General features: G+C 35.2%; 1 protein-coding gene across 1 annotated transcript in view; it reads right to left on the reverse strand.

The window, feature by feature from the left end:
• The window catches only part of il1rapl1a (interleukin 1 receptor accessory protein-like 1a), an 81,800-nt gene that overhangs the window by 23,857 nt on the left and 36,111 nt on the right, over window positions 1-21,832 (reverse strand). Inside the window, exons 3-5 of the mRNA XM_016509676.1 lie at window positions 15,876-16,161; window positions 12,791-12,977; window positions 11,988-12,141 (exon numbers count right to left, since the gene is read on the reverse strand). Coding sequence (XP_016365162.1) covers window positions 11,988-12,141; window positions 12,791-12,977; window positions 15,876-16,161 — 627 coding nt within the window. The remainder of the gene's footprint in view (window positions 1-11,987; window positions 12,142-12,790; window positions 12,978-15,875; window positions 16,162-21,832) is intronic.

The raw sequence follows: 21,832 nt of genomic DNA on the forward strand, positions 1-21,832 counted from the left end.
GCTTTCCATTGATGTGTGGTTTGTTAGGATAGGACAATATTTGGTGAGATACAACTATTTGAAAATCGGGAATCTGAGGGTGCAAAAAAAATCTAAATATTAAGAAAGTCGCCTTTAAAGTAAAAATTTTAATTTTAAATGAAGTCCTTAGCAATGCATATTACTAATCAAAAATTAAGTTTTGATATATTTACAGTAGGAAATTTACAAAATATCTTCATGGAACATGATCTTTACTTAATATCCTAATGATTTTTGGCAAAAAATAAATCTATAATTTTGACCCATACAATGTATTGTTGGCTATTGCTACAAATATACTCTTGCGACTTAAGACTGCTTTTGTGGTCCAGGGTCACATATGGTAGTTTAACCAAAAATGAAAATACCCACTCTCATTTTTTTGTTCAGTGGAAAACAAAATATTTTTCAAAAAAAAAAAAAGGTTTTTCAGACTGAAGCTTCAAAAAGGACACCAGGCACAAACTCGTTCTATATTTCTAAAGTCATATGATAGTTTTAAGAAATTGTTTTGTTTAAGATAGAAATTTAAGTTGAGTTGGATCTTGATCTTCAATGAATCAGCTGATCCAGTTCACAAAACTGATTCATTTACAAACTGGATTGATATGATTCTTGAAACTACAACCCTATTCAAACTGTAATTGTTTCTCATGGGGATGACTGTAAAAATACATTTGCAAGCCTCCTCAGAAATAAAACTTTGGAAATAAAAGAAATAAAATCTATTTTAAAATTTAAAATCTATTTTAAAAATTTAATTTTAAAATACATGCACATTATTGTGAGGCACAACAATTACCATACAGCACATGGCAGTGGTCAAAACGGCTATTACAAAAATACCCTAGGTCCACGTGATAAACAAGAAGTGAATAATAACATTCATTTTGGCCTGGTTCTTCTTCAGAGCCATCAATGACTTCGGATAGTTGTAATACAGCACACCTTTACTTTACTTTTTTTCTTGCGACCTTCAGTCCTCATTCATTGTAATTGCACGGAAAATGCAGCCAGCAAAGCCTTCAGAATAATCATTTTGTGTACCACAGAAGACGGGTTTGAAACAACATGGGGGTGAGCAAATGATGAAAAATTATTTGCAATTTTAGGGTGAACTATACCTTTAAAAGATTTTTTTTGAGAATATGAGGGTCTTTAATGAGCCTGTCAAGACTGTAACTATCATAACATGCTTTAAATGCAGCTTGAGGACGTGTGGAGATTGAAAGGACGAGAGAAAAGAGAGAAAGAGAGAGAGGATGAGTCACCATACAAATTGCTTGCTGTCTGGTAGAACAATTACACAGCTAATCTAAGCAATGAGCAATGTAGTGTCACCACGACTCGAACCCACAACCATGACAAACACCCTCAAAATAAAGATGCTATCGTCTCTATGTCTAAAAGTAAAAAGAGAAAGAGCGAGACAGAGAGGAGAATTCACTAAGATTGAACTGCGTCCACTGACAGCACCATTTATTTGCGAACACTGTCTGTGTTGTTTTAGCACCCAATTCACTAGCGTTCACCAAATCGGTTCTGAATTCAGATAGAAAGGAGGTGTTTGCGCAAAAAAAGAATCAAAATGGTTAGACCTGATTGTGATTCGTTAGAAGCTGGTTTTTGCCTTGAAATACCGGATGCAAAAATGGCACGACTGTTTAGTGAATTTGTCCCTGAGAGAGAGGAATACAGAGGGAGATGAAAAGAGAGAGATAGAGTGGAAATGTGGGTTGGCTCTGAAGCAAGGGATGAGTGTGACGGAAGGATGGTGTGATGCAGAAGAGGAGAGAAATAAAAACACTCGGGCCAGCGCGGTGGGGAGACTGGTTACACACAGCGGGAGCGAAGCTACAACCCAGAAAAAACTACAAGAATCAGTCCGCTTTTAAATTCCTCCATGCTCTGTGTGTATTATCATTCTCTCTGACACACACTCACACACATACGTAGAGTAGTTTCTGTGTGTGAGATGAGTTCACGGAGTTTGAGACTGATATATTGACAGACTGCGAGTAGGAGAGGTGTGATAGCACAGGCTCCCTCTGAGGTTCACAACTCTTCTTCTCTAACACACACACACACACACACACACACAGATACATATACACATGGCCAAAAACACACATTTCATAAATGTATATGGCCCAAAAAAGTAACTGGGCATGCTTAAAATTGTATACAGTTCTATGCATTAGATAACTGTACACATTTCCAAGTTGGAAGTCTGAATTTGAGTGGTGCTCTGTTGCACTTTTCCAGGCAGGAAGTTGCACATTCTGATTTTCTGAGTTGAATGGGACACAGATTCACTAGAGGCACCTGTGTGAAATTGAGGGGAACTGACTCTGCTTCCACTAAAATGACCATGGAATCAGCTGGTTAGAAGTGATAGTAAAATGTTAGAAATTGCTAATGCAATTACATTCATAAATTGTTTAGTGTGACTTAAGTGACCAAATAGTTTTTGGAAGCCACTGTATACACACACACACACACACACACATTTAAATGGCAGATTATTGGAATAGTAATATTAATAATACTAGTAATAATAAATAAATTGATAATATATTTTTATATAATATTATTGATATTGAACAGAAAGTTTTGTTTCTGTATATTTCCTAACTGCTGAGGGGCAAAGGTAAATATGACATTTATTATTATGGGTTTACGTGAAGATTGTTTTAAGTTAACTTAAATTAAGAGTTGTTATTTTTTTATTTAAATCTAATAATGAATATTAAAACGGATAGCTCTCAATTAATTAATGACAGAATTTTCATTTTTGGGTGAACTATCCCTTTAATGTTAGGTGCAATTAATTGCGATTAATTTCAGATTTTTTTTTGCATAAATTATAACCATTTAGAAAAAAGATTTCTTTTTTCACAAAAATGCTTTACATTGCTTCAGAAATAATAACTACAATTATACAGTATAAGTATACTTTACTTTTAATTTGTTAGTTGTTGTTTGCTCTCAATTATACTGTAATGTTGAATGGGTATAGTAAATGGTTAAATATAAAAAATACAAACAAACAGTTAGTACTGGTATCAGTGATACTCGCCTTCAGTCATAAAAAATATGCCATTAAACAAATATCAAAAACATACTGTCTTTATGTTGTTTCTACATTAATTTGAAGATTGAATGTGAAATTATTGCAATATAAAAGTATTTTTAAAAACTTTAAACGGATAGTTCACCCAAAAATGAAAATTCAGTCATTAATTACTCACCGTCATGTCATTGAAAACAAAAATAACGACTTTATTCAACAATTCGTCTCCTCTATGTCACCCTATAGCGCCATTTTGAGAGCATCACATACGTAAACAACGTATGCAACTTATGTACGCGGATACGTTGTTTACATTCAGATCAAAGTGTAAACAACATAAACAGCCTATCCGCGTATGGTGCTGCTGAGACAGAACAGCATATGTTGTTTTCGTATGTGATACTCTCCAAAATGGCGCTATAGGGTGACGTGAAGGAGACTAATTGTTGAATAAAGTCGTTATTTTTGTTTTCTTTGCACACAAAAAGTATTCTTGTAGCTTCGTAAAATTACGGTTGAACCACTGATGTCACATGGATTTTTTTAACGATGTCCTTGCTATGTTTCTGAGCCTTGATCATGGTAGGATCCTTGCTGTCTATGCAGGGTCAGAGAGCTCTCGGAATTCATCAAACATATCTTAATTTGTGTTCCGAAGATGAACGAAGGTCTTACAGGTTTGGAACGACATGAGGGTGAGTAATTACTGACAGAATTTTCATTTTTGGGTGAACTATCCCTTTAATGTTAGGTGCAATTAATTGCAATTAATTTCAGATTTTTTTGCATAAATTATAACCATTTAGAAAAATTTATTTTTTCACAAAAAAAGCTTTACATTGCTTCAGAAATAATAACTACAATTATACAGTAAAATTATACTTTAATTTTAATTTGTTAATTGTTGTTTGGCTATTTTTTATTAACAATCAAACATATCTTAATTTGTGTTCCGAAGATGAACGAAGGTCTTACAGGTTTGGAACGACATGAGGGTGAGTAATTACTGACAGAATTTTCATTTTTGGGTGAACTATCCCTTTAATGTTAGGTGCAATTAATTGCAATTAATTTCAGATTTTTTTGCATAAATTATAACCATTTAGAAAAATTTATTTTTTCACAAAAAAAGCTTTACATTGCTTCAGAAATAATAACTACAATTATACAGTAAAATTATACTTTAATTTTAATTTGTTAATTGTTGTTTGGCTATTTTTTATTAACAGACATCTTTTTGGATCATCAGTCAACAAATGTCATGTTGTCAGGATGATAGCAGACAGAGCTGCAGCTTTATTTCACAAAATTTAATTTAAACCGTCTCATTCATAGATCATTTCAAGTTTATTTTGATTTGAACCTGACAGAAAGTGATGTCATCTGAGTGGGAGAGTTATTCACTTTGCAATTAGTCTCTCCATTTCCTCTAGTTTGACACATTCATGTGGATTTGTGGAACACAATCGATTCAGCCAATATTTAAAAAAAATTATTTTGTGGTGTGCATTTTTATTTTCAAATGTTGCCTCAGACATAGGACTCTCTCTATCATAGTTCATATTGCATAACTCTTCTTAGCCAGTATGCAGTGTGCAGTGCAGGTTAAATAAGTTACATGGCACTCTGACTACTGTAACACTATTTTTCCATTACAGATAAACCCAAAACAAGGGAACGGCTAATCAAAATCATGCACCTTAAACGGCCCGAGAACCATGTACACCGATGTAACGCACACCTTGCGGCCTTACTTAGCAACAGCTTAAACTACAAGATAAACCCTGTGTGATCTTTAGCCTGCAAAAGTGTCCTAGCATCAGCCACAGTGCACGGTTCGCTGGCGAAACTAGGGCAGATTTGATGCTTGGGAGGACACGAGAATGTATTCATTGCGATCACTGCAGTACACTGCGCTGGATACGATTCATTTTTGTAGAGCATTCAGAATATCTGACTCTATATTCAGTGATATCAGAGATTTTCATGCTGTGCATTATTCCTGTTCAGATGTCCTTGAGAAATAAACTGTGAGATAAAAGGAAGCTCTGAGGGGAAGAACTACTGGAGTGGAATGTAAAAAAGGTGGAATGTGTATTACTGCCGTGTGTGTGCAGGGCCGGAGCTAATGGGGTGAAAGGTGGGAATGATTCTTGGGAACTAAAAGTCCAGAGGGGCCCATAACAATTGAGACAGGATTGATGAGCATCTGGTATAATTATTTCAATATATTTTACATCAAAATATGTCCAAAAAAAAAAAAAAAAAGATAGGAAAAAAGCAAAAATAACGCTTTAACCAATTTTAGTCAGTCATTCAAGTTGTTTAATATGTGATCGCCTAAACCTAAATGAGATATATTACATTTTGTAGTATATATTACTAATATAATACAAATTTATGTAAAATCCATTAAAATCCGAATATAATGTATTTTACATCAAAATATGTAATACAATAATTGTGCATTTCACCTAAATGAAAAAATTTAATTTTGTATTATATTTTAATATTATTAATATAATACAAATTGATTTAGAATTCTGGATAATTCATTTGTATTTTACATCCACATATTTCACAATAATGAAAAACAAATCAGTCCCCTCTATCTAAATAAAAAACATAACATTTCATAATATATTTTCATATTATTATAAAACTGATCCTGTATAATTAATTAAATGTATTAAAAATGTTTATAAAAATACATCATAAAACATGCGTTCATGTGTTTCAGTCCATGGTCCCTTCCACCTAACTAAAAAATATCCAATTTTGTAATTTATTTTAATATTATTAATATAATATAAATTATGCAGAATCCTGTATAATTAATTAAAACGTATTTTACATACAAATGAGTACAAATAATGAAAGCATAACTTGGTGCCCTAAATCTAAATGAAAAATATTACATTTTGTATTATATATTCATATTCATATTATTATTATTATAGAAATTGGAGTAAAATCCAGTATAATTAACTGTATATATTAAAAATATGTATCAACATATGTCATAAAATAATTAATACACAAATTGTGCATTTCAATCTATGGTCGTGCTACCTAAATTAAAAAATATATGTAAGTATGTCTATATTAGGATAAGAAAATAAACAGGATTTGGGTCGCCCGCTAGCTATGGCCGTGAATAAAAATACAATAATAATAATAATAATAATAAAAACAATAGCAGTCAACAGAATGCCCTCAACATAACAGAAAATAAACGTGTGTGTGTTATTGGGTGACTAAGAGAGAGTTAAGTTGTCGCACTCTCACTTAGCGGCATCTGTAATTAATCCTTAATTAAATATGATTACATAACTCTCTACTGATTACGGGCACATGTGCACACACACACACACCGACACTCACACACACAAAACACACACACACTTATCTTGTCCTGATTAGACTTGACAGATGCAAGGTGTTGGGAGCATGTGTAAAGAACGTGCTACGGCAGCCCCAGCGCACTATAGGGGATTTTAAGACAACGGGGGCTCCAATCAACATGGAGATCAATGGATAAACAAACAAAACGCACTCTTACCTGTGTATCATCTTGTAACCACTTAATACCTCCCCTGCCACTCAGCAGCGCTTCCCTAGCCATCTACAGTACCCCTGTAACCCACAAACCCCTCTGTCGTCAATGGGTGACTGGATCGAATCTGGGCGACTGCCCTCGCCTGACCGTTTCCATGGAGATTCAGTGGGAAGGGCACGGGTTGGTACATGTGGGAAAGGTACAAGAAGGTTGGCATTGTCCCTGGATTGCTCCACCGCAAGTCCCACCCGGGCACACACGCTTACAAGCTTTCACTGCTCCAAACCTTCCGTTGGCATGGACACCACGCAAGTGTCCATGGAAACCACATTGTCTGTACTAAAATAGCAATAGGAAATGCAAGCTACTTTTGGAAACTGTTTTTCTGCAAGCGCTACTGTACTTGAAGGCATGATTTAGAGTCCGTAAAAATTATAGAATCCTTTTGTTGTGCATTTTCAATGTATTCCAAAGCTAATAGCAAAGCTTCAGCTGTAAAAAATTGAACACTCTTTTTGACTGATATCTAGAGTTTACACCCAACTACACAACAATCACGCTCACCCAGGAAGTAATTTCTTCACTGTTTGTGTGTGCAATGCGCATGATTAACTGTTTAAACACACATTTTTGGCTCTCTGCCTCGAGAGAGGATGTACAATAGCACTGATTCACATCATGGGCCGTGTATTTTTGTAGGTCAGTTTCACGCTTCAAATTTTCAGACATGCACGAGCGCTCCATTCTTTGTTGTCGAAAAGCATGTCCGCAGTAATAGACTGTCTGTAAGCACTCAAAACAAGAAAATAATTCCGTGTTCTTTCGCTAACTTCCTCCCTCAGGCGCACAGGCAGCTCCACCAGATAACCCGCTGCAGAGATGTACCATCGAGGCAAGTTTCTGTAGCAATTATAGAGACGTACTGCTGTAACCAGCTCAAAACAAATTGAGCTATAGTGCTATGATTCTGCCGTAACTGCTCTACGACTCCTAACATCAAAACTCTGCCTCCGTGACGAGGGTTAAATCGAGCTACGGACTAAATTTTACTGTTAATGGTGGCTTTTCCGTTGAGAATCATTTGCCGTCCTGGACTATAAGTTCCATCCAGGAAATCATCCCTGAGAGTCTAATGCCGTCCTAAAATAGGCTTTAAATGAGTACGGGAGGAGAGGCGGAGAGTGTTTTAATAGGTTTCAACTGAATGAGGGCTTAGAAAGGGAGAGAGAATAACGTCTGACCTCTTTTCACCTGTACGTGCCATTTTATTGACCTGCTATAGTGGCAGAAAGGACCGAATTCGCAAGGGACCAATAAGAATCTGTTTAATGGTAGACAGATATGTTTAAACATAAAAATATAGACGAAAATGACCTTTCCGTTGCCGTCTTAGCGTTGTGTGTGTATAAATGTAATTCTCGATCTCTCTCTCTATCTCTGTTATTGTGTGAGTAGAGCAGTAATAGAGGTCAAATGTGTGTAGTGGGTAGTGCACATGTTCACGACACATATGAGCAGTTTTGCTCACGGGAACACAGGTCTGGCCTTGTGTCATAATTCGATCTCATTCCCCCTCATTGTCTCTCTCGACTATCCTAAAGGCCAAAAGCTTATGAATAATATTAATATTAATATTAATAATAAAAAAAGCTGTGTTAACATTAACCACTTCATCACCACATCTATCATTAAAATGACTGTATTTAAAGCTGCAGTTTGTAATTTCTGTGGCACTAAATGAAACTTTTCTGAAGAAAATGTGCATGGTGCCAGTCTGGGCAAAACATTCTTTGCATATTTTATCCATAAACTGTAAAAAAGATACTGTAACAGTTAAAAGGTTTAGTCAAATTAATGCTCTTTGCATGTAAAAACTATGATTTACCATACAATTTACGATGAGAAACAGAAAAAAGACATTTCAGAAGTCATAAAATATAAAGGCAACTTACATGTCATCCGGCAGACAAGTGTGCACTTAGAATAAACAGACGATATCGTCCGCTGGTGTGGACGCTAATATTGCAAGCGCTACTTCATCCAGATCGTGCACACACAGCTCTGCATCCGGAAGCTGGACGCCTCTTCTAAAAGTCTTCTAAAATTCCTAAGCAGAAATTAAAAAAAGTGACAAATAAGAGATTATAGGGGTCTTTTTTTTCTCAGAAGCAGGTTAGCTTAATTAAAAGTCTCCATTTGGTCTCTATTTTAATCGCATTGCTGACTAGGACAATTTGTGATTTTTTTTTTAAATAGGTGAAATTACTGTAGTTTCAAGGACATTCTTATTCATTTGAAAATTTGAATTTTATTGAGATCTGAAACCAACTTTAATATGTAAAAAGAGAATTTATATAGCCTGTGGTTACCAAGGCATGCTCAAAGCAAAGGCCTGAAGTAAAATAAAATAATAATGAGTAACCAGAATAATGAATAATTCAATTACATTGTAGTTTTGATAAACTGAATGGTGCTATAAAATAAAAAGTGTTTGGAAGTCTCTGACACTCTAAAGTTACTCTTCTTTAGCTGAATCTTTTTTTTTATATAATATAATATAATATTATATTATATTATATTATAGGTCACACTTTAATTTAATGTCCAATTCTTGGTATTAACAAACCATTAATACTTAATTTGCTGCTTATTAATAGTTAGTAAGGTAGTTGTTATATTATATTATATTATATTATTACTAGTGGTCTATGAGGGAAAATACCTACATAAATAAAATTTCCCTCACAAACCGCTGGTTTCAGACACATTATTTGATAGCCTTATATAATGAATATAATGAAGTGATATCAAAAAACATGATTTGTCCCATTAAGTGTTCCTCACTGCGAAAAAAATCTGATGCTTGTATTCATTACTGAGCACCTCAACCATTTCTAATGATTTTATATTCTCTGTTGCCATTTATCTAATTAAAAAAAAAACTTTCAGCTACATTTTTTTCTTTTTTTTCTGTGTCTTTGTAAAACGATATGTTTTTTTCTTCGACTACAGGCAAAGCATGATGAATCACTGGGTGAGAGAGAGGGCAGCAGACCGGCCAGGTCAACATGCAGGATAGCTGGAACTATTACAATAGCTTGAACTATCGATAACGACTTTCAGAATGATTTTTTTTTGCAGCTGATGAACTATACAAACATTGACACCCAATCAGAATCCATCCTGCTATAACGAGCTCATTATAGCATGATGGATTCTGATTGGGCGTCAGTGTATCGTTCCTCAGCTGGAAAAAAATCGTTCTGGAAGTGATTCCAACTATATCGTTTCTCTGCGTCTTTATCGTTATAGCTGTGATGTGGACTCTGCTATTCTTTAATATTGAGAACGATTTTTAGAACTATATCGTTATCTTTATAGTTATCGTCCTTGGTGTGAACAGGCCTTAACTCACAATGCAGGATGGGGTTTACTTAATGTTTGTGGTTTCATTGTATTCACTTTTTTCTTTGAATAAGAAATAGTTACCATAATTAAAACTAATGAAATAAAAAAACTTTTTGCAACTATCCTACATTGTTCAATTATTTTCTGTATACATTCTGTGTTGCAAAAATACATCTAACTTTTTGATTATAGATTAGAAAATTTCTTCAAAAAAATCCAAAAAATGAATGAAAGAAACAATCAGACTCTCATTCTAAATCGTATTATTTTTTTTTCATTCATGGAACACAAAATGATACAAATGATGGATGATGACTCTGACTATTAAGCTCCGAAAACCACACAAAGTAGTCCATATGACTCATGCACTATATTTTGAATCTTCTGAAATCATATGAAAGCTTTTTATGAGGAACAGACTTAAAAGTTGTCATTCACTGAAAAACTTGTGCATTAATGACACAGGCAGGAAAGTCACTGTTAACAAAAGCACAGCACAGTGAATGCTCAGCTACATTTTTTTCTTTTTTTTCTGTGTCTTTGTAAAACGATATGTTTTTTTCTTCGACTACAGGCAAAGCATGATGAATCACTGGGTGAGAGAGAGGGCAGCAGACCGGCCAGGTCAACATGCAGGATAGCTGGAACTATTACAATAGCTTGAACTATTTCTCTGCCCCATTACTATAATAATCAGCTTCTGTGACTGATATCTAGTAGTAGTATATATTTATTTAATGCTATGTCAGCATCTAAGGCTATTTTCAAAAACAATTAAAAAATAAGTATAACAAATACAATAAAAACCAGCAAACAAGCAAACATAAGTTATATTACACAAGATTTTTAACATTAACATATGATACAAATTCTGAAACATTTTCTGCCAAAATTATACTAAATAAATCTTTAAGTGAGTTCACTTCATAAAAGAGTTTTCTCCATACATTAAAAGCTGGACAGTCCAATAAAATATGTTTGACAAAAAGGGGAATCTTGCAGAACATGCATTGAGTAGGGCCTTCACCTTTAAGCAAAAATGCTCGAGTCAGTCTTGTATGACCTATGCGACATCTGGTAAATACCACTTGATCAAATCTAGTTTTAAAAGAGATTAAAAATCTGTTTGAAATTTCCGGATGTATTTCATGTAATGAAATCTTTGTATTCCTTGTAGTAAAGAATTTCATAGGGGTTTGGAATGACGTGACACTTAGTATATAATAACACAATTTCATTTTTGGGCAAACAATCCCTTTAATCTTGAAAAGCAACTGCCTTTCTTGCTGTATGGGTCAGAGGTGAACAGTCACAATGCAGGATGGGGTTTACTTAATGTTTGTGGTTTCATTGTATTCACTTTTTTCTTTGAATAAGAAATAGTTACCATAATTAAAACTAATGAAATAAAAAAACTTTTTGCAACTATCCTACATTGTTCAATTATTTTCTGTATACATTCTGTGTTGCAAAAATACATCTAACTTTTTGATTATAGATTAGAAAATTTCTTCAAAAAAATCCAAAAAATGAATGAAAGAAACAATCAGACTCTCATTCTAAATCGTATTATTTTTTTTTCATTCATGGAACACAAAATGATACAAATGATGGATGATGACTCTGACTATTAAGCTCCGAAAACCACACAAAGTAGTCCATATGACTCATGCACTATATTTTGAATCTTCTGAAATCATATGAAAGCTTTTTATGAGGAACAGACTTAAAAGTTGTCATTCACTGAAAAACTTGTGCATTAATGACACAGGCAGGAAAGTCACTGTTAACAAAAGCACAGCACAGTGAATGCAACTGAAACCAAATAAGAAGCAAAAGGAAGACCACGCTTCAAAAAACAACCGGGTATCACAGCAAGTGCTCTCACCCACAGACGCACACTGAAGAGACATCACACTGTACTACCTGTCACGCTCAGATAGGTCGTCCTCCGCACCTGGAAGCCTCCAAAAACCAGCTCACAGGTGTAGTTGCCGATGTCATCCTCCTTCACTTCCTGTATGGAGAGCATGTCTGCGGTCTGCAGCACGCTGCTCCTCCACTGCTGCACGTTACACTCCTGCACACCCGCAGGCAAAGAGAAAAAGAGAAAAAAATATATAGAAACAAAGAGACAAAACGGCACCATATACATCTGCATATACCGTCATAATGAAAAAACTCAGAGGGGAATTCAATAAGAATAAACTGCGCTTGCTGACAGCATGCAAATCAAGCAACGGCACAAACATGGCCCAGAAAAATCAGTGCTAAACAATTTGCAGACTGGAGTTCCTGATCTTGTGGGTCACTGCTGCAATCCAGACAACTGAATCGGTTCTTTAAAATGCAGAAAGTGCTCTCAAATGTATTTTATAACACTTTATAATCATCATTTGATAAATTACTGCTGGCATGATTGATTGAAAATGTACATAAACAGTCTATTTTAAATAATTTTCTGTTTACAGTTTGCATGCACAGTAAAAGCACAATGTTAATTGCCCTCGGCAAATAGCACTGACTTACTGGCATAAAGTATAATAACCCTAATTTGCATAAAAAGGAGGTGTGTTTGCACTGAAAAGAACGACAATGACTTCATTTAAATTCTCAGGGGGCAGCTGCCGTGACGCTGGATCGCAGGTGTTTTGTGAATAAGATGCTGGTTTGTGCACTGAACGGCGCAACTGTTTAGTGAATTCACCTCGGAGTATCTCCCACTGTACCTTGTACCACGTTATCTGCGGTTTTTCTCCAGGCTGAACGAAATCCTGGATATCAGGACAGGAGATGTCTTTACTCTTGCCCAGTTCTCCTTTCTCAGTGTAGCGCAGTTTTGAGTTATAACATCCTGCTGTGTCATTATCAGCAACCAACAGAGTCATAGACACCTTCATACAAAACGTGGAATTCCTGTAACACACACACAGAGTATATAAACTGTGCTATCTGTAATCAGATTAACATATACGCACCCAGAGACATCACTGATCGTAAATTGGTTATCATCTCACAGAGCCTATACACTAAACAAATTATACGAGAATAAAACATGATTTTATTTGTAATTCAACCATGATAGATGTAATTTGACCATGATGGAGCAGAACTTGTCTGCAATTTTCATGTAGGGCTACAAATAATTAGTGTTTTGCTGATGGAATATGAGTAGCAATGAATAGAATTAAATGTTCTCTTAAAGGTTTTAAAGGTTCATTTCATACATTTTTTATCACTTTCCATTTCCCCCGAGGTCCACTTATAATGTAAGTGAATGTTTTTCAGTAGAAAAACATGTCAAATTTAGTATCCTACACTCTCTATGACCCTTAATTAAATTGGATGTTTGTTTGTTTTTTGCTGCTGTGCCTTTAAGACGTCTATGAAAGATGTGAAAGTACAGAATGAAATGTTTTTGCAGTTCTGAAAGCAGTATGTTTTCAAATTATTATGAGCATTTATTTATTTACTTTAAAAAACGAGACTAATTATATGATCCTGTTTTTTGTTTGCATAAAAGTCAGTAAAAGAAAATTATACAACCGCAAAACGCATATTCACACGCTCTGTAACTCAGAAGCATTGCATGTCAACACACACTTCTCTACATTGATGAGTGTGTCTCCATTAAAAGTGCATTAGTGTTTATTTTGTCCAAGGGCTTTGAGTTTAATAGCTGCTGATAAGATTTGTTGAAATTTGACCTTTTCGGTGTAATGACCTCACACCCCCTACCGGGTTACCGTGGTTACAGAGTGCTTGGGGGGGCAACCTGCAATGCACTTGTCTAAAAAAAAAAAACCCAACAACTATAAGCTGTCTTTCTCTCTGCCCTATTAACTGTATAGCAAAGACTATTTTTACACTCTCACTATTTTCAGACACCCGCATTTGTCAGCACAGTCTCGTTTTATCACCCTATAAACCTAAAAAGAATACTAATATATCTGCTCTCTCCTACCGGTGTGTTGCTGAAAACTATTGTTTATGGTTTAATCAGCTCAAAGCCAGTCTCAGAGGAAACAGAACAACAACAACAAATCCTATTTCCTGTTGCTAACTGGGTTCTTAATAAACAAATCTCTATAGCTCTGTTTTAAACCTAGTGAGCTGCCTACATAGACAGCTTTCTTCTTAGGCAGCATCCTAACTGAATTGGAATCTCATAAGTGACTGATCTTACAACTAGCAGTCATTAGGGGATCAATGTTTGGGTAGTTCATTTAGGCTTTTATCCACTGCTGAGAAATGCTGCAATCTCAACAATTATGCTGACAAAAATGGTTGTTTACTCCACTGCCGGCCATTCAAAATGAATTGAGCATACTGACTAAATCTTATTGCTTTTGCAAATAACATATAAATCATCAGAACTTCATCATATTACACTGATGTGAAAAAGTTAAAATTGTGAGCTAAATCAAGTCAACATTATTAGCATAAGCTAAAAAGTGCAATATTCTTAAAGGCTGTTCATACCAAGAATAACTATAATGATAAATCTAAAGTTTTGATCGTTGTTCTAATGTTCTAATTGTTCCAAATCATAATTCTGTGAAAATAGGAAAGTCCACACCACCACTAAAACAATAACAACACAAAAGGACAATACCGTTGGACTCACTTTCACTTTTTTTATTTTTATGTTTTGCTGATGAATGATTAAAATATTGGCAATATTATTTTATTTAAAGTTATAGCTTACTCAAAAATGACAATTCTGTCATTAACTCAACTCTAAACCTATATGATGATTTTTTTCTTCTGTGGAACATAAAAGACAATATTTTCATGAATTGGACTCCAGTGTTGTTTGAGTTCAATATTTTTCACAATTTCTTCTTTTGTGTTCCGCAGAACAGAGAAAATCACACAAGTTTAGAAGAACTATCTCTTTAAAATGTCTTGCGACTCGTTTGCCAACTTGGATGATTATTTTCTCTGATGCATTCTGTTGGGATTGTTTTCTTTGCAAAGGATACATGTGATGCTGCCTTAGAAATAAGGTGTCTTTTAAAACCACCTTCACACTGAAAGCATAGGATTCCTTAAAGTGATTTCTAGCAGGTCTCTGTGTTTATTTTGTGTAAAAATAATTACTGTACTTTTTACTGAATATTTTATTAATAATTACTGAAATATTTTATATGTCCTACAGGAATGCTTGAAATTAAGGCAGCACGGTATTTAAAATTCACTCTTTTCCTGTTTCTGTCTGTCTGTTTTCAGTACACACACACACACACACACACACACACACGCATATACAATAAGTGTGACATTCTGTGATGCAAAAGTGAATATGATGAGTAGATTATGTGCTTTGACCTCAAGTCGGTCGGAACCTGAGCAAATGAGGACCCTGGAGAATTGCCTGACTGTTTAATATGTGTGACAGTGGCCTGCGGCATTATGGGAGAGTGCTGGAGTGTCAGTGTTTGATTGATGGATGACAGAACGTCTCACTGTCCTCTGCCGTCGCTCACTTATTTCACTTCCAGTTTTACTGTCCCTGAGAAGCTTTGGATACAGAAACACAACCCTCACACACACACACACACACACACACACACACACACACACGCACACAACACATACAGATACTAATACACACATGCTTATTTTCTCAGCATGGCTCTTTTCTTGAAGGCTTTGAAAGACAATCAAAAAACATCAAAGGAAGAAATTAAGCATGTTCTCCGATCCGGCTAATGTCCGAAAGGCAAAGTGTGTGTCTCCTTGTGGATTTGTATAATATCTAAGCGTATAAGTGTTCACACATACACATGTGCACGTGTCCCTCTCTCTCACCTCAGAACGCAGGAGTACAGACCGGCGTCCTGCAGCTCGGCAGGCCGAAACCAGATGGCGTCTTCCTCTTTGCTCATGCGTACCCCATCAAAGGAGATGGGTTCCTCGAAGTCACCATGTCCCAACCCAGAACTTCGGTACCACATCAGACTAAGCCCAATGCTCTGTGCCTGGGTGTAGTTGGCTCTGATATAACCGTAAAAGAGAGCACACTTTATCCTCACCGGCTCTCCGTGTAACACCCGGTATTTCAGATAGTCCACGGACCAATCAGTGCAGCCGTCCACTGCAGAGAGACAGGAGGACAGAGATATTAGTCTCTACATCTTTAGAAATTTGCAAAGTTTCTTTATTAATCAACCATTTGGCCATCCTATAAAACATTAAATAAAATAAATAAAATAAAAAAGTTATTGACAGAATTGTCTTTTTCAGGTGCAATATTTCATTTTGTTACATTATTTTTCAATTAGTAAATCCATAAACACACATCAGACCCTGTAGGTTAAAAAAAAACTCATTAATTTTTGCAGATAAAGCTTTAGATACAAACAGGCACATATGCCACTGTGACAAAAGACAAATTTTGAGCTATTAAAAGGCAGATTTATTGTCAGAAAATCTCATAATTATTGAGATGTTAAGTCAATATGAGTCAGAGTTCATTTTAAAGCTTGGTTGCTATAGAGAAGTTAACCCGTGCAACTAATTATACACTAACTAATTATGTTTCATTGTTGTAATTAACTGCTGTGTTTTATAATGTTTGCATATGCAAGTACGTGTGTGTGTTGGCGGATCGCTGTGCGCATGTGTGTGTGTACACAGGAGATGGCATGAGCTTGTAATAAAAGCAGTTAATTGCTTTTTGAAACTCTGGAGATGAAGAATACAGAGATATTAAAATCTGATAGGACAGTCAAATAATCTACTGTAGCCTTCATAACCAAGATATAAAAAACGAAAACCTAAATAGGCCCCATATTTTACATAATGTGATTTTGCAAAGTGCCCCCAACAAAACCAGCATTATATTTATGTTTATTACATCATTTGAGATACTGAGGTACTGGTGGCCTCGAACAGTGATGACTGATGTGACTCTGTGTGATTTTCTTTCCAAGTACAAAGCCAAAAATAAAAAGCCCAAATTGTGACAAATACTATTGCTACAGCAATTCAGAAGTAATACACTTTTTATATATTGTATATTTTTATATATTGAGTGTATGAGTATTAAATATTTCAAGCAGTATATTGATTTTGAGATTAATTAATAATTCAACAATAAAAACATGCAGGGGAATCGCCAAACTTTAAAACAGAAGTGTACCTTGCCTTAAAAGTGCAGTTACCTCACCTGACCAGATCCTTAAAATAGCTTTTATTAGTGTAACTCATTATGTCTCATGTTGTGTTATTTAAATGCATTATATTTTAGCCACTGTAAATCTGAAACATTCCAAGTAAGTAAAAACACATTTGCTATGCTTTTCTTTAAGGATAGTCATGGTGACCTTGAGGAACTGGAACCACGGATGAACCTTTAGAAACTAGAACCTTCATTTTGTCACATTTCAACAGTAGTATATTCATGATTTCAGACTGTTTTAGTCGTTTTTGTTTGTTTGTTTGTTTCAGAGTAGTATTGCAATGTAAAAAAAAAAATCTTTATTTTTGTACTAATTGTCTGAAATCCTTTTGAAATGCAGCTTCTGTCCAAAGTAAAATGCTTTATTTTGTACATGGTACACACTTTGGAATCACAGATTCTAGCCTTCATCTTGGAAGTATGGTCCAAATAAGAATTTTCACTGGATATTGTCATCTGAACAAGTAAGTAACAACTCTGTCACTTTTGTTCTGACCAACTGACGAAAAAAGCATTACAATAAATTGCGCAACCAATGGTGATTAAATCTAACGGTCGCAAAGTTAGCTCATATCCCATCAAACCGTGCAAATGATTATTATTGTTATACTTTGTTCTCAAATTGTTAGTTAACAACATCAGCATTGCGTGACTATGTGTGTATTACCGTTAGCTGAAGATTTAAATTTCTGTACAGTCTAATCTCTAATTGTCCTACCATTCGAATTCCGTATAAAGAAATTATTTTAACCCAAAAAGCAAATTATCCTTCTTTAGAACTGGTTCTCTTTAAAATACAAAACTTGTGTAATCCCACGTAGGCTATCTGTAATCAGATGCACATTTAAAACTGGAATATAATCTAATTTCAGTCACTTACAATTTCAGAAACACATAATCCTTTCTGAATTACAATCCGCCTTCAAAATGATAAATTTAATTATTCCAGTTGCTGTGAGAAAAGGCTATAAACGATTCGCCACCTGCAGGATCCTCACATGAGATATAGCCTACTAGCCAGGACAACTTTTTAAACTTATATTATAAGCTTACCGCTGTGAATCAGGCTAAGGTAAGGAGATAGTTTTGAACACTGGCTGGTTATGTACTTGATTCAAAAATTTTCAGAAATTGATTTTGGGTCATTTTTAACCAAAAAAAAATAAAAAATGTTACGGACTGCAGCTTTAAGAAAATAAAGCCTATTTCTATGACATTTAAAGGGATACTTCATCCAAAAATTATTATTATTTTTTATTAGCCAAATAAATTCAGTATTATAAAAACATAAAAAAATAATAATATAACAATACTCTTAAAATGCAAACAATATTAATAGTCTGTAAAATAGGCTTAATTTTATGCACTTCCATTTTGTTTTAGTTTTGATATTGGGGAAAAATATGACCAGGATATTTTCAGTTTTCAATAGAATCATGCAACAAAAGCTTTCTGTGATGACGTACATCACAGGCTCTTCAAAACACACTCTTTTTACTTGTTGTGAGAGCATTAAAAACACAATACAGCCTTACATCACATAAATTACGATTCTATTCCAGAAAAGCAAAGCTCTTGTCATTGAGCACAGTCCTCTGTGTTCCTGGTTGACTGCATTGCCCTTGACCAAATTCACAAATGGCTAAATCCGTCTCTGTAATAACTTCCCAATTGTGTTCAAATTAAGTGAAACCCATTACAGAACATTTTCTCTCCGATGCGGAGGACAGAACATCCACTCATTATTTCGTTTTCCGTCGATGCAAAAAGGTATGAAAATAAACAGCATAAACTGTGCGGAAATGCTTAGTGACATACTGCTCATGTACAATATGCACCCCTCAAGACGTTTTCCTTCATGCCAAACCCAGGCGCTCGTCACTTATGAAAATGCTGAGGCAATAGATGGCAGTTTGCTGAATCTTTTAAATGAATACGATAGCGAATAAAAATTATTTGATGACATGCGCATTCTGCCGAATCAATTACATTTAATATGACAATTACATCACCCTTCTCTCCCATTCCACTCTCCTTTCTCCATCTCTCAGTTTTCTTTCTGTTTTGTCTTACATCTGTCTTGCATCAGTATGCTGTAACTGCACAGTGTGAAATGACTCTACTAAACCCTGTTAACCTCTTCAGGTGTCACCATACCTTGCTCTCCATTAGTCCCTGTTCTGCTACTGTCCGTGGTGCTGAAGTCCAGCTGTTTCATTTTATTTTCATGTCCTATTGAGATCAACTTTCATTTTTTACGTTTGTGGTCACAGAGACTTGAATGATGTTTGCGTAAAATTAGAAAAGCAATTTTGCAATTAACATCATATTTTTACTTGACATTTGTAAAAATCAGTTAATCAGATCTTAATCAAATCTCAACAGAAACATATTACTGAAGCTTTATCTCTGTTTTACCACAGCCTACCCATTTTCGTAACATTGTTTCGGTTTATGGTCAGTACTTCCCTGCAAAAGCTATTGCAATTGGTATAGTTTGTAATCTAATCATGGCAAAAATGCATGTATTTCTTTTATATAATTCTTAATTTTTTCTTATTATATATAGTTCCACACATAACCTATATACTGTTTTGTACACTAAACAATACACAGTATAGGCACAGTGTGCACACCAATCATAGAATCAAATCATGCATATTCCAGCATTATGAAACTAGGAATCCTAGAATTGAATTTATAATGTTGCAAAAGTTCTTCTGTTTCAAATAAATGCTGTTCTTTTGAACTTTCTATTCCTCAAAGAACCTAGAAAAAAATGTATCACGTTTCCACTAAAATATTAAGCAGTTTTCAACATTCAGAATAATAAAAATATTTCTTGAGCATGAAATCAGCATATTAGAATGATTTCTGAAAGATCATGTGACACTAAAGACTGGAGTAATGGCTCTACTGGTTTCAGCTATTTTAACTAACTAACTAACTAAATAAATAACCAAGCAAGCTAGCTAGTGGGCCATAAAATGGAACCAGACCGAATACAAATTTGCTAAAATAAGTATTTGACTTTTGGTTAACAATAATACATGCAGCATATGTGAAGTGAGAAGAAAAATTAGGAAAATTTACAAAAATTATAATTTTTTTTTTTTTTAAATACCATGCACTGATGAATTGTTTACAATAAGACCAGGAACTTGCATTTAAAAAGTAAACCGGCTCCATCTTTATTTCATGTTGAATTAAAGTGTTTTTTTCCCCCAAGCCATTAAAATATTATTATAGTATATTTTTCATGGCTGTGAGGTCCCTGAGACTCCAAACAGAACAAGAGGTTTAAATCTAAAAGGGTCTTTGAGTCGCATCACACTAATAACACAGTCAAAAAGAGATGAGGCAATTACATGGTCATATTAAACCTGAACGCACTGACCCAATAAACTAGGAGGTATGTGCCTATATACTACAGGCTTGTGGCTCTCAAATGCACACATGCAAACACACAGTTAGCTTTGGTTGGCTGCACATTATGCAATGATTTCCAGATGTACGAGGTCTTAGATATGTAAAGACAAGCTTCCACTCTAATATCAGGTGCGCTTTAAACGGCTCCCCACCGCTATAGGAAACTCTGACCTTTTTATGTAAGTAAAAGGGGGAAAGCAAGAGAAGGAAGGAGAAAGAGAGATGTTTCATCTGTATCTCCAGCTAAGAACCCTGTATTTCTTTGCCCAAGCGATGCTAACAAGCCAAGCTTCCCTGAGGCACTCTGGGTAACAGATAAAAGAAACGAAATGGAATCAAACTGGAATCAACTGCATTATTTTCTCCCTTCCACCCTTGCTCTCTCTTGGAACGCTCGGATCACTCGCACACCTGAAGCCTGCTTCTTTCCCCCAAAGCCTCTTTCTCCTACATTCACTTCACAAATGTATCCCATCATGCTCGGTTCCTCTGCATGTACATGCTTTTCTCTCCCCTCTCCCTCTCCATTCCCCATTCTCTTTTCATCCTCTCATCTACCCCCACCCCATCTATCTATCTTGTTTTTCACTGCTAAATGAACGATAACGAGGTCGGTTGTCTCTGGGGTGAGGTCCCTTATGTAAGCCTATAAAACATTCACATGTTCTCAATCCTGCGCAACCTACTGCACTAAAATAGTCAGAGAAAAACAGGAGCTTGAAAAAAACGAACGAGAAGTTGATTGAACACTCCCTCTCTTTCTCTCTCTGCACTCCCCTTCCTTCCCATTGTGTAAGATAAAACAACCAGCTTGCAAATCATTAAGATTTTGGATGCATTTCATGCAAATTACATCTGAATCCCTCCACGCACACGCACACACACACACACACGCACACGCACACAATCCTATCTCAGGTCTCTGTAGCGGTGCACTTTCATCTCTCTCAAGCTCCGTGTGACAGGGCTGCTTTTACATTGCAGCTGAATGTGGCCCAAATATGATTTCTCCTCTCGCATTTGACACAGATCTGTGTTTAGTTTTTTCGATGACAGTGTAAACAAAATCTGAAGATTACATTTTTAATTCTGATCTGATCATATGGGGGAATCATCTGTAATACATATACAGTATATATATATATATATATATATA

Source organism: Sinocyclocheilus rhinocerous, unplaced genomic scaffold (assembly GCF_001515625.1).
Source record: "Sinocyclocheilus rhinocerous isolate Xijiao unplaced genomic scaffold, SAMN03320098_v1.1 scaffold2369, whole genome shotgun sequence".
Taxonomy (NCBI): domain Eukaryota; kingdom Metazoa; phylum Chordata; class Actinopteri; order Cypriniformes; family Cyprinidae; genus Sinocyclocheilus; species Sinocyclocheilus rhinocerous.